This window comes from Mus musculus, chromosome 17 (genome assembly GCF_000001635.26).
Source record: "Mus musculus strain C57BL/6J chromosome 17, GRCm38.p6 C57BL/6J".
In the NCBI taxonomy this organism is placed as follows: Eukaryota; Metazoa; Chordata; class Mammalia; order Rodentia; family Muridae; genus Mus; species Mus musculus.
The window spans coordinates 24960937-24986388 of NC_000083.6; the positions used below are offsets into that span (position 1 = coordinate 24960937).

Consider the following 25452-nt stretch of genomic DNA (forward strand, 5'->3'; position numbering starts at 1 on the left):
ATGGCACTAGGAAGTTTCTGGCCGGTGGTAGCGGAAGGCTTCTTTGGGGTTACAGCACCTTCGGGAGGAAAGGTTCATGGAAGCGCACAACATACCCATAACAGAAGCAGCGAATTCTGTAATGAATTCCGCATTCAGCGGTCACTCAATCGCTGAATCTCTGATGCCTACCTGTTTGCTCACCCTCACCTCCAGGGCACCTCCAGGCCTTAGAGCTCATCTCATTACACTGTGCCTGTTGGAATACCCTAAGCATACTGGCTTTGAAAGCAGGCACAAAAGACAGACATTAGATGAAGTATTAGTATGTATTTATGCACAATAAAAACATTTACAAGCCGAACTGGAAATTTTAGCCGAAGTTTTAACAGTTCTTGTTTATTAAATAACCAAAACACCTTTTATTCCCAAAAAATTGGTAAAGAATAAATAATGTAATTTACAATATGGTACAAAAAATAATCAGAAGGACAGGCATTCTGCTTTATACATACACTGTATATTTATAGTCTATAAAACAAATTCACATCTCAAGCCGGAAACCTCAGATGATATGGCTTAACGATTATCAAAGCAAACAGCACTGAGCTCTGCCTGCTGGGGGCACCCCTCCAGCCAGTGATCTTACGAAAGAATAAGGGTCTGGCTGGGGCAGTGCTTCCAAAACTGGACTGACCACACCAGGCTAGCCTCTGGGAAAGGTATACTGTGGGTTTCTTTCCTTTTTTAAAGTGTTTTTTTTTTTTTTTTAAATTAAGACAAAGTACGGTATTTCCTCATGAATGCATCTGGGAGATTTGTTTTTAAAGTACATAAAACAATTTCCTTCTAAACTTATTTTGACCATTTCTAATAATATGGTTTGGTTAAAAATGCTATTGAACTGAATGACACCTCCCCTAGCAGAGGCTATCACAAGGAATGAAAAAGAAGAGGAGGGTAGGAAAAAAGGTTGACCAACAGATGAAATGTCCCAAAGTCCCACTCCCTGAGCAAGTACTATGCCCGACAGGATCTATGGACTTCAGCTCGCCTGAGCATCTTCTCTAGGACACAATCCATGCCAAGCACCAAAGATACAGGTTCCCCATCTTTTAAAAAGATGAATCAACATGTCTAAGAAACATTAATATTAACAAAAGATTTTCTCAAAGAATGACCGCATGTAAGTCACACTAAGTTCCAATGAGGAGAGGAAGCCCGAGTGAACGCCAACCATCCAAACTGATGGAAGGAAGAGAAGGAAGATGTAGAACCCAGGAGCCTGCCTTGCTGTTTTTGTTTTGTTTTTTAAAAAACTCTAACCTTTAGCAGTTTTCAGGTTTTATGCATGGATATTTGCTTACGCTGGGAGACGTTGTATCCACTGATTCTCTGCTACAAATGCCACCATTTGTCCTTTAATGTGGCGATGATGAGCAAACCAGTATGGCTGGTGAAGAACCTTCTGGAATCTTGTCAGCTTCCTTACAGTAACGCACCAGTCCATCTGATGCCGCTTGCTACTGGGAGACAAGGGCTGTAGTCTCTGCTCCTCAAGACGTCTCAACTCCTTTTAGCCGGCACAGACTAACATGTGCCTACAGCATTCACTGCCTCATGGAAACCAGCTTAAGAGCCCAACTACCTAGTTCTACATGCGCAGTTACCAGGATTCTACAAGCACCCATGCTTATTAATGTTGTGGGAGAGTCTACCTGAAACACAGGAAGAGCAGCTAGCAGTGGCCTGAGCCTAGCCTGGTACAGGCTACAGTCCCAAGATCTAAATGCCTTCAGCTAAGTAAGGCATTGCTGAAAGCACACAACTGGGTAGAGACACATTGGCTACCTTACCACAGTCTCTTGACGGCACCATATGCTTGCGCTTCTCATCTAACAGTCTGACTCTTACCAGATGTGGGGTCTGCATGTCAGCATCTGGGACAGATCCTTCACCAGTACCAGAGCCCTATACGGTCTTTGGAGCAGAGCCTGCACTCTAGGGTTTGTAGTAGCCAGAGAGGCAACTGGATCAAGTGTCCCAAAAGGACATTCCCATCCCTTTCTTCATTGCAGACAGAGAGACGTAAGGGCCTAGGATGATCTTAAGTACTACTGTGCAAGGAAGGAGGCTAGAACAGCTGGAAAACAGAGGTGGCAGCTTTAGGAGTTACAAGGACCTGCCAAGCTTGGTGTGGTAGCACATTACTTTCAGCCCAGCACTCAGGAGGTAGAGGCAGGTAGATCTCCAGCCAACTCAGTCTATAAATCAAGTTATAGGATAGCAGGGTTATACAGAGAAACCCTGTCTCAGAAGAAAAAGGAAAGGGGGTGGAGTGGGGTGGGGTGGGGTGGGAGGGGTGTCAGCCCTGGCTAGCATGTGGAGAGTGAGCAGTGACGTGGCTAGCACAGGGGTCACCTGTTCAACAAGAAATAGCCATGGCTACCTGATATGCTAGGTCCAGCAAGAGTGACCATGTTACAAGAATCTACTAAAGGGCAAAGAAGGGGAATGGAAGTATTTTTGGCACCACTCTGAGTCCGATGGCCTGAGCATGACAACTGACTGACCACCTCTGGGCTCCTGAAGAGGGCTGCTAAAACATCATCAAGCTGTGAGCTCTTCCTACACCCTGACATCTAAACCTGGCTTGGGTCCCAGAATAGGAAGAGAGATAGCCTGGGGCAAAGACACCCCTCAGATACCAGCAATAACACATGAAATTTTAAGTGTGGATAAAATCTGTAGACATTGCAGTGCATTTGGGGGTTGGGGTAGGGTCAGGCCATTAGAGAGAAATGGTATCTCAGATCACTTAGAAGGAACTAGGCTGGGCAGTGGTGGCGCACAACATTAATCCCAGCACTTGGGAGGCACAGGCAGGCGGGTTTCTGAGTTCAAGGCCAGCCTGGTCTACAAAGTGAGTTCCAGGACAGCCAGGACTACACAGAGAAACCCTGCCTCAAAAAACCAAAAAAAAAAAAGAAAGAAAGAAAGAAAGAGAGAGAGAGAGAGAGAGAGAGAGAGAAGGAACTAGGCATTAAGCATAGGTAGAAAGCAGAGCCACCTAAATAAAGGACTCTTACTATTCCTTGTCCATATCTCTCAATTCTTAAACCGCAAGAAAGCCATTCCCAACCAGCTTTGAAAGACCATACAAAACATCCATACAAGCTCCAAGAAACAAAATTTCTTCCCCCTTCCTCATGCCAGGCAGAACCACACCTCTGGATGGTTTGGGTAGGAAGCACTAGTTGAGGGCTAAGTAGTCTTGGGAAGATACCATTATCTACATGGCTCTGGGACCCTTCTCTGCTTCATGGTCAAGGCAACCAGGAAGTATCTTAGGTTGAAGATACCACCAGGCAATAGACTGGACTATACTCACAGTCCCTTGCAACATCACTGCAGACAGAACAGCCAAGTGGAAAAAAGATATCAGAAAGAAAGCAGCAGTGGCTATGGCCTCCCTTCGCATGGATAACAGCTCCAAAGACAAAATGAACACCAGGCAAATGAACTCCTCTTGCAAGGAGGAGACCCCCTGGAAGGCTCAACACACAGACAGACATACAGTCAGGACGCCACACAGGCTACAGGACTTCAAGGGCTCTGATACCAAAAGGATTTCTGAGGTCTACCCTTCTCGGGTCAGCTGTCCTGGCTTCTGTGGATGGTACAACCCCTACTTGTTGCACAGGCTGTCCTTTGCATGTGGATATTGTTATGCTGTTAGAGGTGCTCCTGTTCACTGTCTTCTCAGGATTCTGGGCTTGACTTTCTCTACTGTGCAGACAGATTCATGGGACCAGCTCCGTAGACCTCCTTTGTGGATTCCACGATGCCCGTGTCACAAAGCATAGTCACTGAGAGAGGTCACCAACAGGATTACCACCTCCTCCACCATCAAAAAGAACCTCCCGGCGGCCAGGCTCAGTGATGGACAATTCTTGGGCCAGGTCATTAAACCGAGATATGTAGTCAATGCTGTTCTCGTTCATCATGCACACCAACTGGGAATCCACCACCTGTAGGACAGAAGGGACAAGGAGACATTAGTCTGAGGACGGCTTACCATCCAGAGAGAGGCTCTTGACCCCCAGAGCAGAATGTCAGTGGAAGGAGCCAACTGCTCTATGAGGAATTTTGGAATCCTTTGTGGTCTAACCACATGAACTTTTTTGTAAGAACATACTCTGCACAAGCCCCTGGGAAAGCCTCTGAGAACATGAAACACCTCGATACTGAGAATATAGTAGCAGCAACTCCATCTGATACTCATGAGGAAGAGAGTCACAGAAGGGCCAACAGTGACAAGAGAAGGCAGAGATCAAAGCAAACAACAGTTAATGAGGGTCCCTAAAGCATCAGGGCCTCACACGTGTGGTACAAGGTCCATGAACATACTAGGAGAGAACATCCCACCAAACGAGAAGGCAGAGCCAGTTACCCAAGATAACTGGAAAAGCATAGGCTAGCCCAGGCAGTGATGGAGAGAGAGCCACAGCGAGGGACACAGAAATCTGTAAGGACATTATACTAGGGAGTGGTCATCGTTCACCGTCACTTTTTGTTAGAGTGGAACACTCATGAGGACAGGGACCTTTGATTCTTGTTGGAACTACAACTTTTGAAGTGGAAGCAGGCAGAAGTAGAATGAGTTCAAGACAAGCTCAAGTACATGTCAAGGCTCTGTCCTATGTACGCATCCATGCCCTTCTCCCCAAGGACTATACCCATCACTTTCACACAGATCCCTCAGAACACTGTACTCACAAATGATTGCTATCACACTCCCAGTACAAAGTGAGTTCTTAGCAAGGCATGCCAGTAAATACGCTGGCTCCTTCTACAGGTGAATATGTGTCTCCTTTACTTGATAATTATTTAGTGCTGCCCACTGTCCTGAATGCTACATCACCAGGCAGAGTGCAATGCTGACTTGGGAGTCTGGCTAGCTTGAGGCTCAGCATTTCTGACCTCCAGGCTTCAGCAGTGCCCATCTCATAGAAACCAGGGACTCACAGCATCCATGATAACTGGGAAGAAAAAAAGAGTCTGTTGTGTGAAACATTTAGCGTTACAAAGAGCCTAGTGAGTAAAGAATCCATAGTGAATAGCCTTGAGAAATAGCATTATACAAGAGAGGGTTCCAGAGAGATGGCTCAGTCAGAAAGATGCTTTCCGTGTAGGCATGAGGTCTTGCGTTGGCATCCCTAGTACCCGTAGAGAAGCAGGGAGTAACATTTGTAATCAAGCTAGGGGATCAGACAGGAGGACCCCTGAGTCCCATTGGCCACCAACCTATCACAATCTATGAGCTCCAGGTTCAACTTCCTGTCTGAATACATAAGTAAGGTAGCAGGCTAGTATGACGTCAGTGGGTAAAGGTGATTATGGCAAGCCAGACAACCCAAGTTCAATCAATGGGGCCCAAAGAGTAGGAGAGAACCAGTTCTCACAAGGTGTCCTCAGATCCGACTCCTCATTGCAACCACACCACACAAAGACAACGTATATGATTAAATGAACTACAAAATTAAGATGGAGCACATTACTGAAGATTTGTGGAATTATGGCCTCCACACCCACGTGAACACACAGCCCAAACACATAAAGATGATGCGAGAAGATTCACAGTATGGCTGTATCTAATTTGCTATTTATTTATGTGTGTATTTGTCTGTGAATATATGTACCTCTGTGTTTGTACACCTGTGCCAGGTGTCCTCCATCACTCCCCACCCACTCCTTCAGGCAGGATTTCCTCCTAATCCTGGGTCTTACTGTATTTTAGGCTAGGCTATTATATTAGTCAAGAAGTGATCCTCCTGCTCATGCCTTCCTACAGCTACAGCTGGGTCACAGGCATAGGCTGGAGGGACAGGTTATTACATGGGTGCTAAGATCTAAATACCTGTCCTCATGATTGCACACAGAGGTTCTTAAAATTATCTGGCCATCTCGTCAACCTCTCAACTCTAACACTGTTTTGAACTGGCCAAGTATGTCATGGTTCAACTCAGAAGTCATCAAAGCATACTATAATTCAACAGTCTCAAAGCCCACACTGAAAACATGAGAAGCTAATGATGTATTTTTTGTGAAAAAAGTTGTAGCTTATATTGTTCGGTTTTGTTTTTCTAAGACAGGGTCTCATTCTATATGCTAGGCTGACCTCAGATCCACAGCTATCCTCCAACCTTAGTCTCAAGTCAACGCTGAGATTACAGGTTTATGCTTCCAAGCCTCAAGGAAATAGCTATTTTGAATATTGTTTTCACCTGTACTTTTCCTCAAGTGTCTGGCTATAAAACTCTCCTGAAATAATTACCAAGGCATTGATATCCAGGGAACCAACTTGGGAAATGCTACTGAAGCATCCTTCTCACATGGTGTGAATCGGGATCAAGTCTCTCATGCTGTCTAAAGCTCTGCACCCAGCACCACATCTGTTCTTACTCCTCCCACCAATACTGGCACTGGGATCCTAACTGGCCGGGCACATAGAGGCAACGTTAGGACCTCTGGTGTAGGGAAATGCAGGCTGGTCTCCAGTCAAGCTGAGATCTGAACCCCGATGGTCATAAATCACCCACATGACACGGTAGGTGTTCCCTCATGCTCCTGGTACTCCGGCCCCTGCCTAAGGTACCACCTCCCACAGCCCCCACAAAAGAAGCATGGTCAACCTTCAGGCTAAACTCCTCCCCAGTTACCTAGCAACAGTGAAGACCACAAAAAGGGGTGCTCAGCCCCCACTTCGCTCTCTTACTCTTTTGTTCCTTTACCTCTCACTTCTCTCTCCTCCTCCCTCTTCTCTTTGTCTTCTTCTCCCCTTCTCTCTCTCGCTCTCTCTCTCTCTCTCTCTCTCTCTCTCTCTCTCTCTCTCTTCCTACCTTCTCTCTTTCTCCCTGCATTTCTTTTTTTTTTTTTTTAAAGATTTATTTATTCATTATATGTAAGTACACTGTAGCTGTCTTCAGACACTCCAGAAGAGGGCGCCAGATCTCGTTACGGATGGTTGTGAGCCACCATGTGGTTGCTGGGATTTGAACTCCAGACCTTCGGAAGAGCAGTCGGGTGCTCTTACCCACTGAGCCATCTCACCAGCCCCTCTCCCTGCATTTCTATAATAAAGCTCTTAAACCATAGAGAGTCTCTGCCCCATCAAGACCAGCCGCACACTCTGATCAGTGTTGGGAACTTCTTCCCCTATTCCCTCTCTCCTACAATCCTGGGGCTTTAGCAAGGTAGCCCTGGGGTCCCCGGTCAGGGGCTGCCCCTTTTCCACCCCACGCTGCGTGGGTCAGGCATGCTCACCTGGGGACGAGTGGAAAAGCGTCTGCCTGCCCAGAACACAGGAGGTCTGGCCGGACGTTAGGCCCCTTTTCCTCCCCCACTTTTCCCCAGGGCCACCAGCCCCCTCCCCCCTTTTTGTTCCCAACACTCTGGATGACTGCAGGGACGGACAACCTAGTTCAAATGTGGAAAAGCATACATAGAAAAAAGACAGAACTCTAATGCAGAACCTCTTCCTAAGTTCCACAGGGTCATGGCCACAGCACATTACAGGAAATGCCCCCTAACAGGCCTTCTCTATAGGCAGGGCAGAAAAGGTGATAAAGTAGCATCATACAACTCCCAAATGGCAGGACATGTTATAGATTAGGTAACTGAGTCAGCCCAAGGTCACTGAGCAAGGGAAGGACATAAAGAGGAAGGACAACAGCATTCTGCCTGCTTTTGGGGACCTGTTCTCCACTCTGATCCCGGGCTTCCCAAGTTAAGAATCCTACAAAGGACACCTGATCCTTAAGAGTTTGCTGTGGGCCATCAGTTGCCCAAGTGCTGCCAGATCTCTCAGAGACTAAAGACCTGTATACTGTTCTCTCACATAACAGACTCAGTGAGCACTGCTGAAGACCCACAGGACCTACAAAGGACCCCATAGCCTCCAGAATGAGGTGGAAAGTTAAAAGTTCAGGAGTATGGCACTGAACTTACTTCTGCAACATCAGCCAGAGACCTGGACACAAAAGAGTCCCTTGAATTTCCATCCAACAAGCTAGGGCCAAGCAAAGATGTGCCGCTGTTGGCCCCAACAGTAGTTGGTAGCATCTTTCTGCTCTTCTCTGGAGATATGAAGCTGGCTGTGGAAAGAAGGTGAGTCAGGCATGAGTGTCCAGGTAGCCTAGTCAGGGCCCTCTAGGTCTCCACCTTCACACTTGTGTCAAGGGCTACCCATGACATTATGCTACAATAGGCTTTGTCATCTGTGTTAGTGTACATTCATCTTTATCATTTCCAAGGGCCGCATGCCGAGCTCCTCCTATACTGTATTCTCTGTGGCAGACCCTCACTAATAGGCATTAAGTTTAATTCTGACTTCATAGATTGCAGGGAATTTCTCCTCATGTTTGCACTGTTTCTTGTGATTAAAAAAAACCTGGACTGTGAGGCTGGTTCTGTGTACTCTTCCACTAGGTACAGTGCTATATAATCAAGGATGATCAAATCTGGAATTATCAGGGTAAAAGCCTGGGTCCTGGCACTGTGAAAGTCAGCTTAGCCATCCATCCTCAATACACCCACCAAGGAAACGAGGGATAGTGAAAAGCAGAGAATGGAGATCGACTCACTGTAGCACCACGGGGGGAAAAGAACAAAATAAACAGGTTCAGTGACTCCATCCCCCAAACTCATATTCAGGGCACTGACAGGTTTGGGTTTAAATAGGGGACAGATGTATTAATAAAAATTAAGCAGTCTTGGCCAATGTGTGCTCCTATCCATTACTGACCCATAGCTGCTTCAATTTGACTTCATCCTACAAAGTGATTCAGTAAGGTGTAAAACAGAATGGGATCTCTTCCTGGGGGAAGAAAGACACGTTCTATAATTTTCCATATGTGGTCAAGAATACCACCACATGGCCGAGCATGGTGGTGCATGCCTTTAATTCCAGCACTGGGGAGGCAGAGGCAGGAGGATTTCTGAGTTCCAGGCCAGCCTGGTCTACAAAGTGAGTTCTAGGCCAGCCAGGGCTACAAAGAGAAACCCTGTCTCAAACAAACAAACAAACAAACAAACAAACAAACAAACAAACAATACCACCACAAGTCAGCTGCAACATTCACTTCAGAGTACCTGACTGAATATATAAAGAAATTGGGAACATAAAGATGGTCTGGTCTGGTCTGTTTGTCTTTGCAAGAGCTCTATAAGAAAAGGGTTAGGAAGGCTAAACAGACTGGAGAAGGCATTGAGAATCCCATGAATGACTTGAATGTTCTGTCTGTACTGGGCTGTGGGCTCTCAGAGTCTACAAGCATGTCGACATCCAGTGAACTACAAACTGAAAATCTATGCATTCTCCTATATGTAAATTACACGTTTCAGTTAACTCAGAAATAAATACTTGAGAAACAAGCAAAAGCGCTGAGGTCTAACCTAACTCCAACCTTGGAAAGAAGAGTCCTCCAGAAACACTCACCGAACAAGCTGCTGAGTGAGGAATCTGCAGAGTCACTGGGATACCACTGGGGATCATGAGTGGGAGAGGCAATCCAGTTGGGCTGGGGGCTGCTAGATGGGGAGGGAAGACTCTTGGAACTGTCACTGCCGTTCAGTTTTGCTGGAGAAAGGGGAACTCCTTCACCTGTCAACCAAAAACAAAGGTCAGAGATGCTTCCCTGAACCCATGGGGCAGAGGCTGTGAACTGCTGAATCCAGGAGAACAAGGATGCACTGGCCCCACCCCAAAGGGATAGCAGCTGTTTATAAAAAAGGATCACAGAGCCTTCAAGGTAACTTTATGCTTTAGGAGTACAAAACACAGCAGGCAGGGCCCAAAGTACTATGTCAATAATCTTCATGGTGTTGTTTGCACCCATCCCATGCTCCTGATTCCATCCTATGGGGTACACACAGTTCCCAGCCTACAACTGAGAAAAGCAAGTCAGGGACCCATTAAGCTCATAAGCTAAGAGACTGAATTCATGTCTGCCTGAAACATATCTGAATCATGTCAGCAGGCAAAATAGCTGTGCCACTGCCAGCAGGAACACCAGCACAGAACAAGTGAGACCAGGCCCTTGGTCACCATGTGTGCAGCTACTTGCTAAGTACTACCTAAAACATGTAAGTCATCTTCCAGATGCACAAATAGAAGGCTGATCCCCAGACTTCAGAGGGCCTTCAAAACCATTCCATTCTTACCTCAAGGTCAGGAGAAACTCAACCAGACCACTAGTGGCCCCAGCGACCAGTTACTGCTCCTGCCAGAGCCAGGCAGAGGCACCTTATAGTGGCACATATTCAAAGCCAAAAATGATAGTTACCCTGGAACTTTGCCAGCAAGTTTGGCTAACCCTTAGACAGATCAGGTCTACTTCTTGTAAGTCTGGCCATTTCAGTGAGAGCCTAGGGAAGGTTTCCAAGGCCATCTGTACTTACTGTACTGGCCAGAGCTGATGGCAATTTCAATGATGGAGTCACTGATCTGTGTGGCAGGTTCTCCCTGTGAGAGAACATCCTCAGGTGGACCAGGTAGGGATATGTCCAGCAGTGCAGAAACATTGGGTGGGGAGAGACGGGTGCTGGAGCTCTCCGATGAGGGTAAAGGTATGGACAGGCCATTCTGGAGATTAGCCTTGGACAGCTCAGGTAAGGTCAGAGCAGGTGATCCCTGAGTAAGAAACAAATCTTATTCAGACACAAGGTACCCATCAGTACTTGTTACAGTGAGTACAACGCCCACCTCCAGCCTAGCAGCTGCAAGAAATGCAGGGATTCACCATTCTCCCAAGAGAAATGCAGGGATTCACCATTCTCCCAAGAGAAATGCAGGGATTCACCATTCTCCCAAGAGAGATGCAGGGATTCACCATTCTCCCAAGAGAGATGCAGGGATTCACCATTCTCCCAAGAGAGAAATGCAGGGATTCACCATTCTCCCAAGAGAGAAATGCAGGGATTCACCATTCTCCCAAGAGAGAAATGCAGGGATTCACCATTCTCCCAAGAGAGAAATGCAGGGATTCACCATTCTCCCAAGAGAGAAATGCAGGGATTCACCATTCTCCCAAGAGAGAAATGCAGGGATTCACCATTCTTTCTCCCAAGAGAGAGGCGCACTCAGGAAATGCACTTCTTCAGAAAAACGTTAAGCCAGGGTAGGGTGAGCCTATTCCCACTGTCAGCATCTAGTGGAGAATAACTCTCCAAAAGCCACCAGCTGAAAACCTAGTCCTTTCAGACATGGGGTTCAACAAAAGGAAGCTGGAGAAGGGACAATACAATCCGTTCATCCAGGAAACAATAGCAATCCCCAAGTTAGGTGAAAGGACAACACTGCTGGGAAGCACAGTCCATGCACGCAGGGAGAGGACACTGAAGCCCAGAATGTACTCTACCTGGAAACCATCTGTCATTGGCTCCTGCTCTGGTCTTGTAACACTGATAAATGGGTCATTAGTGCCCTGGAACAACAAGAAGACTTCTGAATGGTCCACACTGAGCTGGAAAAACAGCTAAAGTACTTGTCTGGCTGTGCACCAAAGAAAAACTGTTCTCAGTTAAGCCGGTGTCCCTACAAACAGGTGAAGAAATGGATTGTGCTCTAAGCTGGAAATGATGGAGAACAACTCTCAGATTGTCGGCTCTGCACTTACAACCATTTATTGATTTTTAAGAGGAAACTACACAGTTCAGTAACAGCCTGACCACATAATCTCCGAGCTCCATGGGGTCTACAAAACCCAGCCTCTACTCCAACAAGCAAAGGAATCAGAGCATTTGGAGATACATGAAAAAGAGTGGTCAAGGCCATACGAACTGTTTTCCACAGAGATACCAAGCACTCAGTACTTCCTAAGTGGGGACCCATGGGCTGATGTCAGCCTACTAGGATGAAATTCAAAGCTATACCCCCATGCATGGTTTAGCAATGGCTTCTTTAGAACCACACAGCAAACATGTCTCTTCACTGCCTCCCACTCTGTGCTCCATGGTAGGTGTTCAAACCTTGGTATCTCTGGTTCAGTGTTTTCTCTAACCATTAGGCTTCCAAAGGTGCAACAGGGTTCAGTGTGACCCAGACGTATGACCTCACTCCAGAAGCTACTGGGAACAACAAACAGCCCTTGTAAATGTTCTCACCCTTACAGCAGTAACAGGGTCTCTGTTCTGGTGTGGTCCAGTGTCACCCTGCCCCGAGATGGCAGTGGTTGCTTGTTCTGAAGACAGTGGAGAGATGCCAGATGAGCCATCAGTATCTAAAATTGGCAAGGGACTTCCAGGGATGATGCCAGCACTTTGAGCTGCTAAGTCGATGGCACCTAGCAACAGGAGTGATATATCAAACCTCTGTTCCATAATACTCCACTCCATGATGTATGCCCAGAGAGCTTAGGACAGGTTCTCCCTCACACCTCTCTTCAGTGAAGAGCCAAGCAATTTGATATACTCTTAGCAAAGCAGTAAGACATTATGCCTTGGAGAAGAAGAGAATATTACAAAGATGTATGTCCAAAAAAGCAACTAAGGAACCTCACATAGTGGCTGTCACTGTGCATCACTTACTGGGCAGGTGACTGGTGGCCTGAGATGGGAGGACCTTGGGCACTATCGGTCGAGACAGAGCTGCTTTGGTCAAAGAAGACTGGATGGGCCGGAACCAGCCTCTCCCTGTGAGAGGAAGGCAAACGTAGGCATATCACCTGGTTTTTCCACACTCTACCATGCACAATGAGCTATGGAAGGTTTCCTTCACAGACATAGCTAGGGTCATAGCAAGCCACTCAACACTGCAGACACTTGCTAACTTGGGGAGTGAGAGATCGAATCATACAGGCTCCTAGTAAAGAAAAGATCTGAGGTAAGTTCCCAGAACTCACACGATGGCTCACAGCCCCCTGGTAACTCCAGTTTCAGGGAATCCGACACGCCCTTCTGGCCTCTGTACACACAAGCGCATGCTGCACAGACACACATGCAGGCAGAACACCACACACAGACCAAACACAGCAGGGTAAAGGATGAAGCCGCGCAGGGACTGGAGGTGGCTCAGTGGTGACGAGTACTTGCTGCTTCTGCACAGGACCCTGGTTTGTCTCCTAGCACCCATCTGGTAACTCATCACCACCTCTAACTGCAGGAGAGCTGACACTGCTTGTGCCCTTCCTGGGCTTTTGGTGCTTATTCAGGCACTTATACATGCACATAAAAGTAAGTAAGCCTTTAAAAAAAGATTATCATAAGCTGAAGACACAGGCCAGCAGCACAGCAGTGCTCTGCTGCCCACAGCTCTGGGTTTGATCATGAGTGACAAACAGATGAGATTAATCAAGATCTATCAATGAGCATGTGTACTCACTGAGGGACACTGTGAGACTTGCTTCAAAGCACCAGGACACCCACTACATTTACAGACGTAATAAAAACTGTGATCACACACTCCAACAGCATGGTTATTTCCTAAGTGCCTATTGTGGCTCTATAGGCAGAAATCGAAACCACTCCACTGAACTGAACTCAGCGGTGCTGCCCACAAACACAACAGAGCACACTTCTAAAGAAGGCACACTACTCCAGGGAGTGGCAGAGTCTTGTCCATAGTGGCAGCTAGATGCAGCACAGGGGACACAGTGTATAATTAGTGTATGCTGGAAGAACGAACAGAGGTATGCTAGAAATGTCATACTCATAGCCATGGAAACCCAGAGTGAGGCACATTCAGGTAATAGAGAAAGCGATCCCAGGGAGGCAGAGGGCCTGGCCTTACCAGCTATAGGAGAGTTAGACAGGATGGAGAAGGAGCACACATTGTGGGACTGGTTTTCAGAAGGTCTAGGGAGCAGTGTCCTCTGTGAGAAAAAAAAAATGCAAATAATAAAGATGATAAGACATAACTGTCAACCAGGAGGTGGTGGCACATGACTTTAATTCCCGCACTCAGGAGGCAGAGCCAGGCAGAGCAGTTTGTGGCCAGCCTGCTCTATAGAGCTAGTTCTAGGACAGCCACAGAAGGCTGCGCGCGCGCACGCACGCACGCACACACGCACACACACACATTTAAAAAAAAAAAAAAAACAAACCACAAAACCAAAACAACAAACAAAACAAAAAGATACCAGTGTCTAAATAAATAAGAAAGACACTAGAATGATGGGAATAAGACCTTTTCCAAGGAAAACTACAGAAATATCAAGAGGATCCAGTTCAAACCTACAATGTTCTGGATTTGGCTAGACACAGGCAACTGAATACAGACATCTGTTTACAACCACAGAGTAAGCAGATGGGGCTCAATGATGAGCATTTTGGTGGTCAGGATGGAGAAAGTTAATTAAGGGACTGCTTGTAACAAGTGGCACTGGGAGACAAGAATGACCATTTCCAGTTTCCTTCCTGCTCACGAATAAAGGGTCCCGAGGCACGTAAGTCCCTACTCAGCTGAGAAGAACCTGCACTGGCCACTGACAATGCTAACAGTAGAACATTTACATGGATCTGTCCACTGCAATGGATCAGCACACAATAGAGTCTGATAGAGTTGATACTCTGTTCATATATAAAGGACTCAGGGTACCTTGAGACATTTTCTCATGCACGATCTTCTCAGGATGTTGGCAAACACTGGAGGACAGAAAGAGCTACTGCTGCAGATGAAAGTGCGCTCAGCTCACTAACAACTCTGCACTCTGGGGCTCACCACGCTTCATTACCAAGGCTGAGGCAGTGCTCAGTAAGTTTTTCCATAAAGGGCCAGACAGAATGCTTTGGGACCACTCTTGCCCCTGATCTTGTGGCAGGAAAGCAGTGCAGAAAGTATAGACATAAAGACCATAGCTTTATGTCAGTAAAGCTTTACATATTTACAAAAGTAATAAGTAAGACCACATGCTGCTGTACATTCCCATTTGATGAACTAGAATAAGCAAGTTCATAAAAATAGTGGGTGGACTGGTAGTTGTTGGGACCAGGGCTTCTTGTAGGTGATTCTATGAAAAAATCATGAGCTGCTAACTAACACACGCCCACACACACACATGCCCAGTATGGACTTTTTAAAATAATACAGACAGACTGGGGTTGAGGTTCAGGAAGTAAGCACTTGCTATGCATGCGCAAGACAGGAACTCAGATCGCCTGAAACCCACACAAATTTCAGGTGGGCATGGAGACCCACCTTTAACTCCAGATTGCAGATTGCAGGAAGCAGAGAGAGGAGATCCCCTGAGCCAGTCAGATAGCTAGACTAGCCGTCTTGGAGGTCTGACTTTAAGTGAGAAGCACTGCCTCAATTTTTAAGGTGGAAAGCACTAAGGAAGACATCTAATATCAACTTCCGGGCTCCACCCGCATCCACCCACACATACACTGTGCCACCACACATATTCTCATCCATAAAACAAACCAGATTTCATTGAGACCATGGGGTCTGAATTAATATTCAGATGCTGAATTAAACAACCCTAGAGCCTGTATCAAGTCAGAAACATTTTCCTACTTCCAGGACAAAGGATCAGAGACAGCAAAACTAAGCTGAGAATTAAAGGCAGGTGAACACATGTTAGAAGGTTTACAACACACTTTCTAAGACCACCCACACAATGCTCCTTTGTTTTGGAGCGTGGTCTCACTCTGTAGCCATTATACTCAGCATATCTACTTATCAATAGCCTAATCTCAAGGTAATTTCTTTTTAATTTTAAAATTATGTTTATTAAGTGTGTAGACACAGCATGACATGAGTATAGAGGTTAAAAAAACAACTTTTACAATCTGGATTTTTCCTTCTAGCATGTGGGTCCTGGGGAGAGAACTGAAATTTCTCTACTGAGCTACCTCACCAGACTTAGAGAAAAAGGTTTCTAAGAGACTGAAAATAGAAAATTGGTCTATCTGTGACTCCCGAGAATCACCCTAATTCACAAGTCCCTATGGCTGTATTACCACAGCGTGCTCCCTTACACCTGGAGATGCTGCTCTCTTCTTTCTTGGGTGCCAGGTATAGCCTGTGTCTGCCACAGCTTACAGATGGCATCTGTGGGTTCTCCTACCACTTACTGCAGTTCTAAACTCCTTGGCTTCTGCCAGCCCAGCTCTTGGCACATTGCTCTAACAGAGATGGGAGACACTCAAGCTGGGACGCTCTTGGGAGTCAGAACTACAACCATGCCTGTAAATAATTTTCAGTGCCAACCAAAGTCTTTATTTATATGGATAACTTTAAATTTTCTGTTCTTAGGTTTTATTTTCCCTATTTATAAGGGCAGGAATTTTCTCTGTGTCACTCTGAAATCCAAAGGCATGTAAGAAAACAGTATCTCTTGTGCAGTCCAGCAGCTAGAGTGTAGAACTGACAAACACAATGCAGCCACGCAGATTCAAGCAATGTTCCCTTACCTGGACCACCAGTGGCTTTCTTAAGTGCCGTTTCCGTAGTTTCTTGGGCTTTGGTGAGAAAAAGTCTGACTGTATCTATGAGAGAAGGAACATGAGCCCGGGAAACAGAAATTCTATCTGCAAAGTACACCACAACCATCCCACCCGGCACTCCCAGCACTCACGCTGATGGAGTCCAAGTGCTGCCGAAAAGTCAGCTCCGCCTCCTTACTGGGAGAGAAGAGCTTTCCATGTCGACTATTTGGTGGCAAAGTCGTTGGGACAGCAAAGAGGCCACCATCTGAGTCACTGCTTCCTGTGCTGGAGGGACCAGCCACCAAGAGAGGCCTTGGGGGGTTTCTCAAACCTGGAACAGAAAGGAGAGTTATGTGCTGACACACACCTATGCCCTCCTCAGGGCAAATGCAGCCCCACCAGGAAGTAAGCCAAGAAAGACGTTTCCTAACAACTTTCAGCTGCATAGACCTTATCTCAGCAAAGTCCTGCCTTTCTTCCTTTGATTTCTGGTCCCATTTTACCCGGCCTAAAGGCTTCCCGAGTGCAAGCCCATCACCACTATCTATGTGCAGAGAGAAGGCAGGACAACTAATCAAGACTCCTGAGCGGTAAGGATGCTGGGGCAACCCAAGCTGACCAACACGCTCTGTAAAGGCTGGTTAACAACACACCCAGTGACCATCTTGTCACTAGAGTAACCCAACTTCACGAGGCAGCAAGAAAGCTGTCACAAGAGTACATTTGAAAGAGTGTGGCTATGTGCTTATACAGCTGTTTGTGTAATACAGGCAATTACAAAAAGTGCACTAGATTACATACATGGGTCCTGGTTAAAATTCCTTGTTTTACAGAAAACAGTTCCAGTAATCAAAGGACAGAAAATACTTATTTCACAATAACACTGCTGAAATTCCATTGTGGTAGTGCTGCTATAAAGCACCTTCAAGGTTTCTAGCTTCGTATGAGCCTCTCAGGTCTCAGGCCAAGTTTGCCAGACTTGGTACAGATGTCTGAAAGTACAGGCCCTGGGCCTGTGATCCTCAATCAGACAGAAAATGCTAGGACACTAAAAATTCACTACAAGGTCCAAGAAGTGGTACTGAGCTGCTACCTGGCCCACTTTAGGCAACATGCCTTTATCTGCAGGGATTTATGGCTTAGGTGCTGTTGCCTGAGGCAGCTTCCTAAAGGCGTAAGAAAGAGGAAGCAAAAACAGAAAATGAACAACTGCTAAGATGTGTCTCTAAAACAAGAGCCTTGAGTTCACACAGGTCTCTTGGAAGGATTACCAAATAGATTTTAGTGGAAAAAAATGCTCACAAAATATTAAGTCAGAGATATCGTAAGCCATTAATGTTCTTGAATGAAAAACAGTATTACTAAAAAATGTCTTTTTGCCAAAAGAATTACTGTTATCTTTGGGCCTCCCTTAAAGAAGTGAAATAAAGGGGGCTCTGTAGACGTAAAGCAGGCAGAGGGATCCTGGGGAAGGACTGTGCTCTTCCTAGGATTTATGTGTTCAGTAGAGAATTACATTTTCCTAGGAGCTGGGTGATAGCTCAGCAGTGAAGTGACTGCCTAATGTGTGTGATGGCCTGCTTGCCACCCTTAGTAGCACAAAACAGTATTCCTCAAATGAAATTTAAGGATATACTGAGAAGCAAGTTACCCCACCTTTCTTTCCAAAACTACACTAAACTGCCAGCACACACCTTAATTGAAGACTGCGTCATTCTAATGTTTTGGATGTAAAAAAAAAAATCAAGTCACTACAGATTAAAGAACTAATCCTCAGGCTTGAAAGATGGCTTAGTGGTTAAGAGCACTGACTGCTCTTCCAGAGGTCCTGAGTTCAATTCCCAGCAACCACATGGTGGCTCACAACCATCTGTAATGGGATCCGATGTTCTCTACTGGTGTGTCTGAACACAGCTACTCATATAAATATAATAATCTTAGGGAAAAAAAGGAGAGAGACAGAACTAATCCTCTTTATCACATGAACTAGGTCCTTTGTAACAGTCCCCTGTGTTCGTCATCCCCAATGGGTGATATTTGCCCTTTACTATGCCCACTAGACCATGGGTGGTAGACAGCAGGACCATGTGTTTAGTTTTGACACAGTACCAGAAACATCAGGATGCTCTTGAAGTATACCTGGGGAGCAAGGGGCAGAAGCAGATGGGAAAGTCTTGTTGCTTCGGAGGGTAGATGGGTTTCGAGAACAGCGGGGACTCCGAGAGTTGATGGTCACTACCTTCCCTGGTGGAGTTGTGGACTGTTCCTCCTGGGTGGGCCTGACTGAAGCCGTTGATGCTGTGTTTGCTTCAAAAGCCTGGAAAGATACCAGCCAAATATTACAAAGGTTCAGCTCAAGAAAATGGTTCTAACGCAAGTATCCTAAGGCCATCCATTTCCATGGTGGCAAAACTTTGGAATGCCCCAAAGTCACTCGTACACATCACACCCCCACATCATCGCTAGGAATTGAACTCTGGTCTTCTGGGAAGCAACAAACCCCTGTAACTGCTGGGCTATCTCTCCTGTCCTAGGTGGTGGTGTTCTTAATTGAAATAGTTTCACCCTGCAGCCTTAGCTGATATGTGTCTACTAAATAGCTTAGGCTGGCCTCAAACCTCTGGTGATTTGCCCAACTTAGCCTTCCAGGTGTTAGGATTATAAAGAGTAGCTACACCTGACTAATTCTAATTGCCCAGAGATGTAAAATTACTAAGGGACATGTGGAAATGCACACTTTTAATCCAGTACTCTGAGACAGAGCCATGCAGATTCATGTAGGTTTGACCCAACCTGATCTACAGGAGTTCCAAGCCAGACAACCTGTGCTATGTTGTGAGGCATCTTAAAAACAACAACCAAAAAAACAAGAATGAAAAATGTCAAGAAATAGGAAAGAAAGAAGAAACAAAGAAAGAAAGAAAGAAAGAAAGAAAGAAAGAAAGAAAGAAAGAAAGAAAGAAAGAAAGAAAGAAAGAAAGGAAGGAAGGAAGAGGGGGAGGGAGGGAGGGAGGGAGGGAGGGAGGGAGGGAGGGAGGGAGGGAGAGGGGAAAGTTATAAATCCTCAGGGAGTAAAGTAAAAGTAAAGTAATTGAAGCAATGCAGCACTTTCCTCAGGAGAGCTTAGCTTCCACTGGCTGGGTGTGGTAGTAACAACAGACAAGATGCTCTATGGCAGAGAGAGGGAAAGGGACCCACGGTCTGGTGTTACCCACTCTACTAAGCAGAGTTATGGCACAGGGAAGACAGACTGGTGAGTGACAAAGGCTTGTCTTTTTGAAAAGCCACAGAAAAAAGCTAACCTGAGACAATCATCCTAACTTCTACTCCTGTGAACAGGAGGAAACAGAGTCCCTCCTGAAAACTGGTCACAGCTGAAGAGCCTGTTTTCTAGCGCCCAACCTCATGGGTGTCCAAAGCCATTTAAGGGGTGGTTTCAGGGGCCAACGAGATGGCTCAGCAAATAAAGGCACTTCATGAACAAGCCTTTGGAGTTGAGTTTTGATTCGCTGAAACCATGATGAGGGCACACATCCGTAATCCCAGAACTCCTCAAACAAGATCGGAGGCGACAGGATAGAGCAGCTCACAGGCCCAACAGCCTGGAGAAGAAGTAAAGCATAGGACAGAAAAAAAGAAAAAACTTCCTCAAAAAAAAAGGGAGGTAGGGGAGAAGAACAGATTCCTGAACAATTGTCCTCCGACGTCCACATGTGCCATGGCATTTGAGTACCCACATTTTCACACACAAATTGACAGCAAAAAAAAAATAGATACCTTCAAGTCCTTGGGCCTCACAAAGGCATTCCACCTCTTTGTTGCTATACCTATTCTGAGGACTCACCAACTTCAGGAAGACCTGACCAAATGCTCAATTCTGAACTCTTCCCAGAAGTACCCACACCCTGTCTTACTAGGGCTACTTCACAACACGCCCAGGTCCGCACTATTGTCTCATCTACTGTGCACAAGCAACCAGCGCAAGTCCAATCCTGCCAAGCGGTCCCTGTTCCCTGCACCTTCCTACTAGCAATCTAGGTTCTGGGAATAGCAGTATTCCCACCTCAGACTGAGCATTTCAGCTGACTCTGGTCACTGAGTCTCAGTACTCTTGGGGTACTTGCTTACAACAGCTCTGCCAGGAAGAAAAAGTAGGGAAACAAAGGACAGATGACCTGTCTCTGGCCCAAAGTCTTCAATTTCAGCAGACCCCATTAAGTCACTAAAGGAGCTTGGCTATTTTCTGAAATGAACCCACACCCTCATAACTATCCCTGCCTCTGCAATACCTTTATTTCTTATTTGTTTTCCTTCTCCATTCCTTCTACTTTTTGTTTCTTAAAAAAAGTCCAGACTGATCTCAGATTAAGTGTTCCTTTCTGGGTCCTCAGAATTGTAAAATGGAAAGAGAGATGATAGTATGTGCCTTGCAAGAACTCAGTGGTACTGAGGCTGCTGGCCAGGAGCCTTAGCGCACTTCTGGCTCATCATCTTCCACAAAACTGTTCCAAACGGTTGCACTTATTTTTCAGTTGAAGCCAAGGCTAGAACCTCTCACTTCCCCACTGGCTCAAAGGTTAGCCCAGGCTTCCTCTGAGCACGAGACCATATGAAATCTCTCCACAAAGGGCCAAATTTGAAGTCTTTTAAACTTGCCATCTGTCCCATCACAGCTTGCTAATTCCAATAACCTACTCAGGTTACTTCCATAGTGCTGAGGCCAAGGCCTCTTTCACCATCAGCTCTGGCCTGAGTTATAAAGATCTGCAGCCCTGGAAATTACGTTACCTTTGGGTTCCTGAAGAGACATGATTGACACTCTGACATCGGCTCATCCCAAACAACTTAAGTGTCCTGAGCTGGTCTAAACCACTCACCATCTTGGGGTGGACCTCAGTGGAGATGAGCCTCAGAAGGCAGCTCAGGAGGCGTTGCTGGTGGAGGGCTGAGGGCGAGGAGCGGGATAGTGCAGTCTGGCCCTGTGCTGTGGGTGCCTGGCTCTCGGGGCCCAGCACAGCCAGCCAATCATACTCCAGCTGCAGTTTGGTCGGCTTGCCCATCATGAGGTAGACTTCAGCCAGTGTGAGGCTTTCAGAGGTCTGCAAGCTCCAGCCTTCTTCACGTAGCTGCTGGGCCAGCTGGCTGGCAGGGACTTCCTTGGAAGGCCTGGTAGCAGGCTGTCCCTGAGACGACAGATGTTCTGAGGGGCTGCCTTTTTCCTGGGACTCTTCAGAGGATGCGTTCGCTAGCTCTTTAGTACAAATATCTGACTGAAGCCTGGTGTCAGGTTGATGATCAGTGCCAGGTTGAGGGTCCAGGCCAGGGGGAGCACTGTCAGCGACCGCCCCGCTGCTGGGTGTGAGGGTCTCTGGGGAAGCTACGCTGCCGAGAGGAGGATGCTCTCTCCCAGATCGTGTGTCTGCACGGCGGCACTGCTCTGGGATGATGAGATCCTGGCACGACTTCAGGTATCGGGGGAAGGGGTCAAGGAGTGAGAGTTCATCTTCCAAGTCTGGGGGCTGGCCACAGGGACACGGCAGGGCCCCAGATTCTTGAATAGGGCTGTCCCTACCCACTGCAAGGGCTGTCACAGGGGTCTTCTCAAGGTGTGGTCCAGAGTCCTGGAGCCCATGAGGCCTGTCGGGGGCATCTGGGCTGCTCAGACTTGGAGCTGCTCCCTCTGCAGGAGCACTCTCAGGGGAACTTTCCCCTGAGCTCTGTGAAGCATCTGCAGTGGGAAGGAGCCGCCCCCCACCCTTGCCTTCAGCACTGCTCCTCTGGCACTTCAGCTGGCCCCGGGCTATTCCCTGTCCACTCTGGATGCCGAGGATCTGTGCTGGAGGCAGTGAGTGTATGTCCTTAGTGCCCTGTTTGCACCGGCCACCCTCTTGCCAGTGTACAGTGCAGAAGGCCTTGGAGTGTACCACACGGGCTACACCGGGTAGTGGTGTCAGCGTGCAGTTCTCGCCTGGGAACAGGTGCAATGCCACCTTCTCCTGGGTCTGCACTGTGCTTGAACCCTGCAGCTGCCTCTCCTCAAGTGTCTTCCGCTGCGCACACTGTCAAGGAGCAACTCCAAACAACTCCACTGTGACCACAGTGCTCCTCAGTGAAGAGCTATGGATGCCGATTAGGGTCTTCTTCCCTAGGAGCCACACCAACCCCTTGATATTCCTGGAGCTCACCTAGGGACTTCCCTCCAGCTACTACCAAACTATGCTGGCTCAGGCATTCAGTGTGTTCAGGAAATTCACGCCTGATGACAGAAACTATTCTTGGAAACATGCAGGGCCAATAAACAGCCAAGGACACAAAGAAGGCTTAAATGTATATATATATATCTTCCCACATCCCACATCTACTGATACTTAGGCCACATCCCAGTGACCAGTTAGGTGGCCACTCAAAACGTGGAGAAGTGAGTGGAACTGAGTACGATCAAGTAGTGCAAGTAGTTCCGAGGCAGGACTCTCTACCTAAGCCCAAGAGGGCTGGGCTTTCATGGAGCCCCACGGTAATGGGAAGAAAACAAGACCTCATTCTCAAGCAGGAATAACTGACAGCTTTGGAGGGTTTGCTTCATTTGAAAAAAGATACAATTCGTACTTCATGGAGTGCCCACTTCTGCTTCAGGAACTCAATGAGGCTAGAGACTTTTCTATGTAGCTCCACAATCATCCTATGAAATAAAAAAAAAGATTATAGAAGGCCACCCTTGAGTGCTAATGATTGCATGTACCAAATTCACTTGACAGAGATGTAGGGACTGGAAGGGGGATCTATAGCATATTCAGCTCCTATTCCTAAATCTACATCCCATCTGTTGAAATCGCTGTAGCTTCACATAAAGCTATAAACAACAGAGAGGTGCAAGTGCTCAGGTAGGATGTGAGCTGTGAGCATCGAAAGCATCACCACCTCTTCTGTCGTCAAGGTTACGGGGGCGTAGCTACCCCTAGCTAGCCCTAAGAAAATAAAATGCACACAGAGAGAGGAGATGAAGCATGCTATGACACATGCTATAATATAGATGCATCTCAAAACAATAAGAGATGCCCAATAGACCAGATTCTGTGGTCCTCTAACAGATGTCCAGAAAAGGCTAGATTGAGAGCAGCTGGGATCGAGATGAGCACTGGAGAGAGTGACAGACAACAGCACATGAGACGATGACATATGCTGGAAGTCGACTGAGACAGAGGGTTTACAACAAGGCCAACATACTGAGACACATAACTGCAAACATGCAAACATACAGCTCATTCAATGTGGTATGAATTTTACTTCAGCTTAATAAATGTAAATGGGAAATGGACCACAAGTATAGCAGTGCTTTATAAATTAACCAAACTCTCTGGGGAAGCAGTGAGAAAGAAATGTAGGAGCTTTACAGGAAAGAGGATTCTGCAGGCAGTAACACTGATAGTTTCAAACTTGCCTGGTAGGATTACAATTCAGGATCTTAAGACCACCCTCCAACTTAGAATATCCTTATGACAGTGTCACCTCTATACCCTGTCCTCATGTGAGGACAAAATCTGTTTCTCTAGAATTCCCTGAGAGAAACCCAAACACCAAAAGCTCATGCCCTGCCTGGCATTGAGGCCCTTCCTCATGCTAAATGTCACCTGAGACGTGGGTTCTGGGCCAGGCTCTGTACTCGTGCCCAAGCGTGGTTGTTCCTTGGTTGTAATTCTACTGGGACTTTCAGGGGTAGGCGCACTGGCTTCTGGTCCTCTTCATCACTTAGACCTGAGAAAAGGAGACCATGAAAGCCCAGTGCAGACCAACCTGAAGGTACAAAACAAAACGCTTTCCAGAAAAACACAGGGAAATGAGAACTAGGAGATGAGACTGCCTTGTGCCTGGAAAAAAAGGAGAACAGAGAAATCCTAGCAAGGGTCAAAATCAATATGGTGAACTCTGTACTTGCAAAGGCAGACCCATGAATAGAATAGGCCATCAAGTGGCCATGAGAGCTTCACTCCTGATGGTATCAACCCACCTGTCAAATGTTACCATAGCCTCTTACTAGACAACACATGGATGTCACTTCAAGATGTCTACTCACAGGAGAAGGTTAAACAGAGTCAGTAACAAAGTACTATATGCTGCCATCATGGAACAAAACAACCATCAAAGATACAATAAATGCTATCCCTTCCCCATACCTACCATCTGGATCACAGAGTTTCTTTAGGGCTCGGCACATGGGTGCCTTGATCCGGAGATTTCTCCCTTTATAACGTACTGTGGTGGCTCTGGGAAAAGAAATTGCAAGCAATTCTGAGGACTTCATGTGAGTGGAAGAGATGAAGGGTTATCAGGTCTGAAGTGTGGCAAGCACAAAGGCCTGGTGAGTACTGATCCCTACGCTGTCACTCGTGGTCACCCCGGATGGTAAGCATAGGCAGGACCTTTAGATGTCTGCTACGTTCCTAACCAAGGGGCATGTGCTGTTTATGGGAAGGAAGCTGTGCCAAACCATGACTACCGACTGTTATACACAGCTAAGCTCACTGTTGAGAGCTGTTCTGCTCATGCTCAGCCTATCTCTAAGCACGCCTCATCCTTACAGCCTTCGGCAGAAGCTCCAGAGCCTCCACTCTGTGTCCTCCATATGACCTGCCTACCCACCTTACAAGACTTCTTCCTGAACTCTTCATGAGCAACTTGCCGCAGCAGTGCAATCCCATCCCTGTAACCCACACAGGACAAGGGCATAAGCAGTTACAGGAAGGCGCCAGGGCCCAAACTCAAGACCTTAGGCCAGCTACGGTCTGTTTGCCGGAGCTGCAGCTGATTAGCAATTATATACATTAGAGAAATGCTGTCTGGCTACCTAAACAAAGGGAACTGGAGTTTAGATTGATTGAACAGGGGTGACCTGGCAGCCGTCGTGGCTCAGGCATCAGTCTGAATCATAAGTTCCCACGGCTTTGATTCTGAGAAGAATAAATGATACACTTTAGATCTGGGTTGAAGAAAAGGCTACGGCTAAGCGCCCTGGAGTGGGGGTGAGTCTAAATTTTCTATATTGAA

The 25452-nt window shown here is 46.7% G+C and overlaps 1 protein-coding gene across 7 annotated transcripts in view; it reads right to left on the minus strand.

Moving 5' to 3' along the window:
- Positions 1-289: 289 nt before the first annotated feature.
- The window catches only part of Cramp1l (cramped chromatin regulator homolog 1), a 54615-nt gene continuing 29452 nt past the window's right edge, over positions 290-25452 (minus strand). For 5 of the 7 annotated variants that reach the window (XM_006524702.4, XM_006524703.4, XM_017317589.2 and 2 more), the window contains exons 7-21: positions 24586-24671; positions 24039-24162; positions 23008-23089; positions 21288-22460; positions 18550-18727; positions 16560-16741; positions 16396-16470; positions 13769-13850; positions 12568-12672; positions 12145-12323; positions 11400-11465; positions 10441-10672; positions 9479-9643; positions 7990-8135; positions 290-4010 (exon numbers count right to left, since the gene is read on the minus strand). In XM_006524702.4, the coding sequence (XP_006524765.1) occupies positions 3846-4010; positions 7990-8135; positions 9479-9643; positions 10441-10672; positions 11400-11465; positions 12145-12323; positions 12568-12672; positions 13769-13850; positions 16396-16470; positions 16560-16741; positions 18550-18727; positions 21288-22460; positions 23008-23089; positions 24039-24162; positions 24586-24671 (3040 nt within the window). In that variant the 3' untranslated portion in view covers positions 290-3845. The remainder of the gene's footprint in view (positions 4011-7989; positions 8136-9478; positions 9644-10440; positions 10673-11399; positions 11466-12144; positions 12324-12567; positions 12673-13768; positions 13851-16395; positions 16471-16559; positions 16742-18549; positions 18728-21287; positions 22461-23007; positions 23090-24038; positions 24163-24585; positions 24672-25452) is intronic. The other 2 variants (XM_011246544.1, XM_011246545.3) reach the window with 2 other exon arrangements.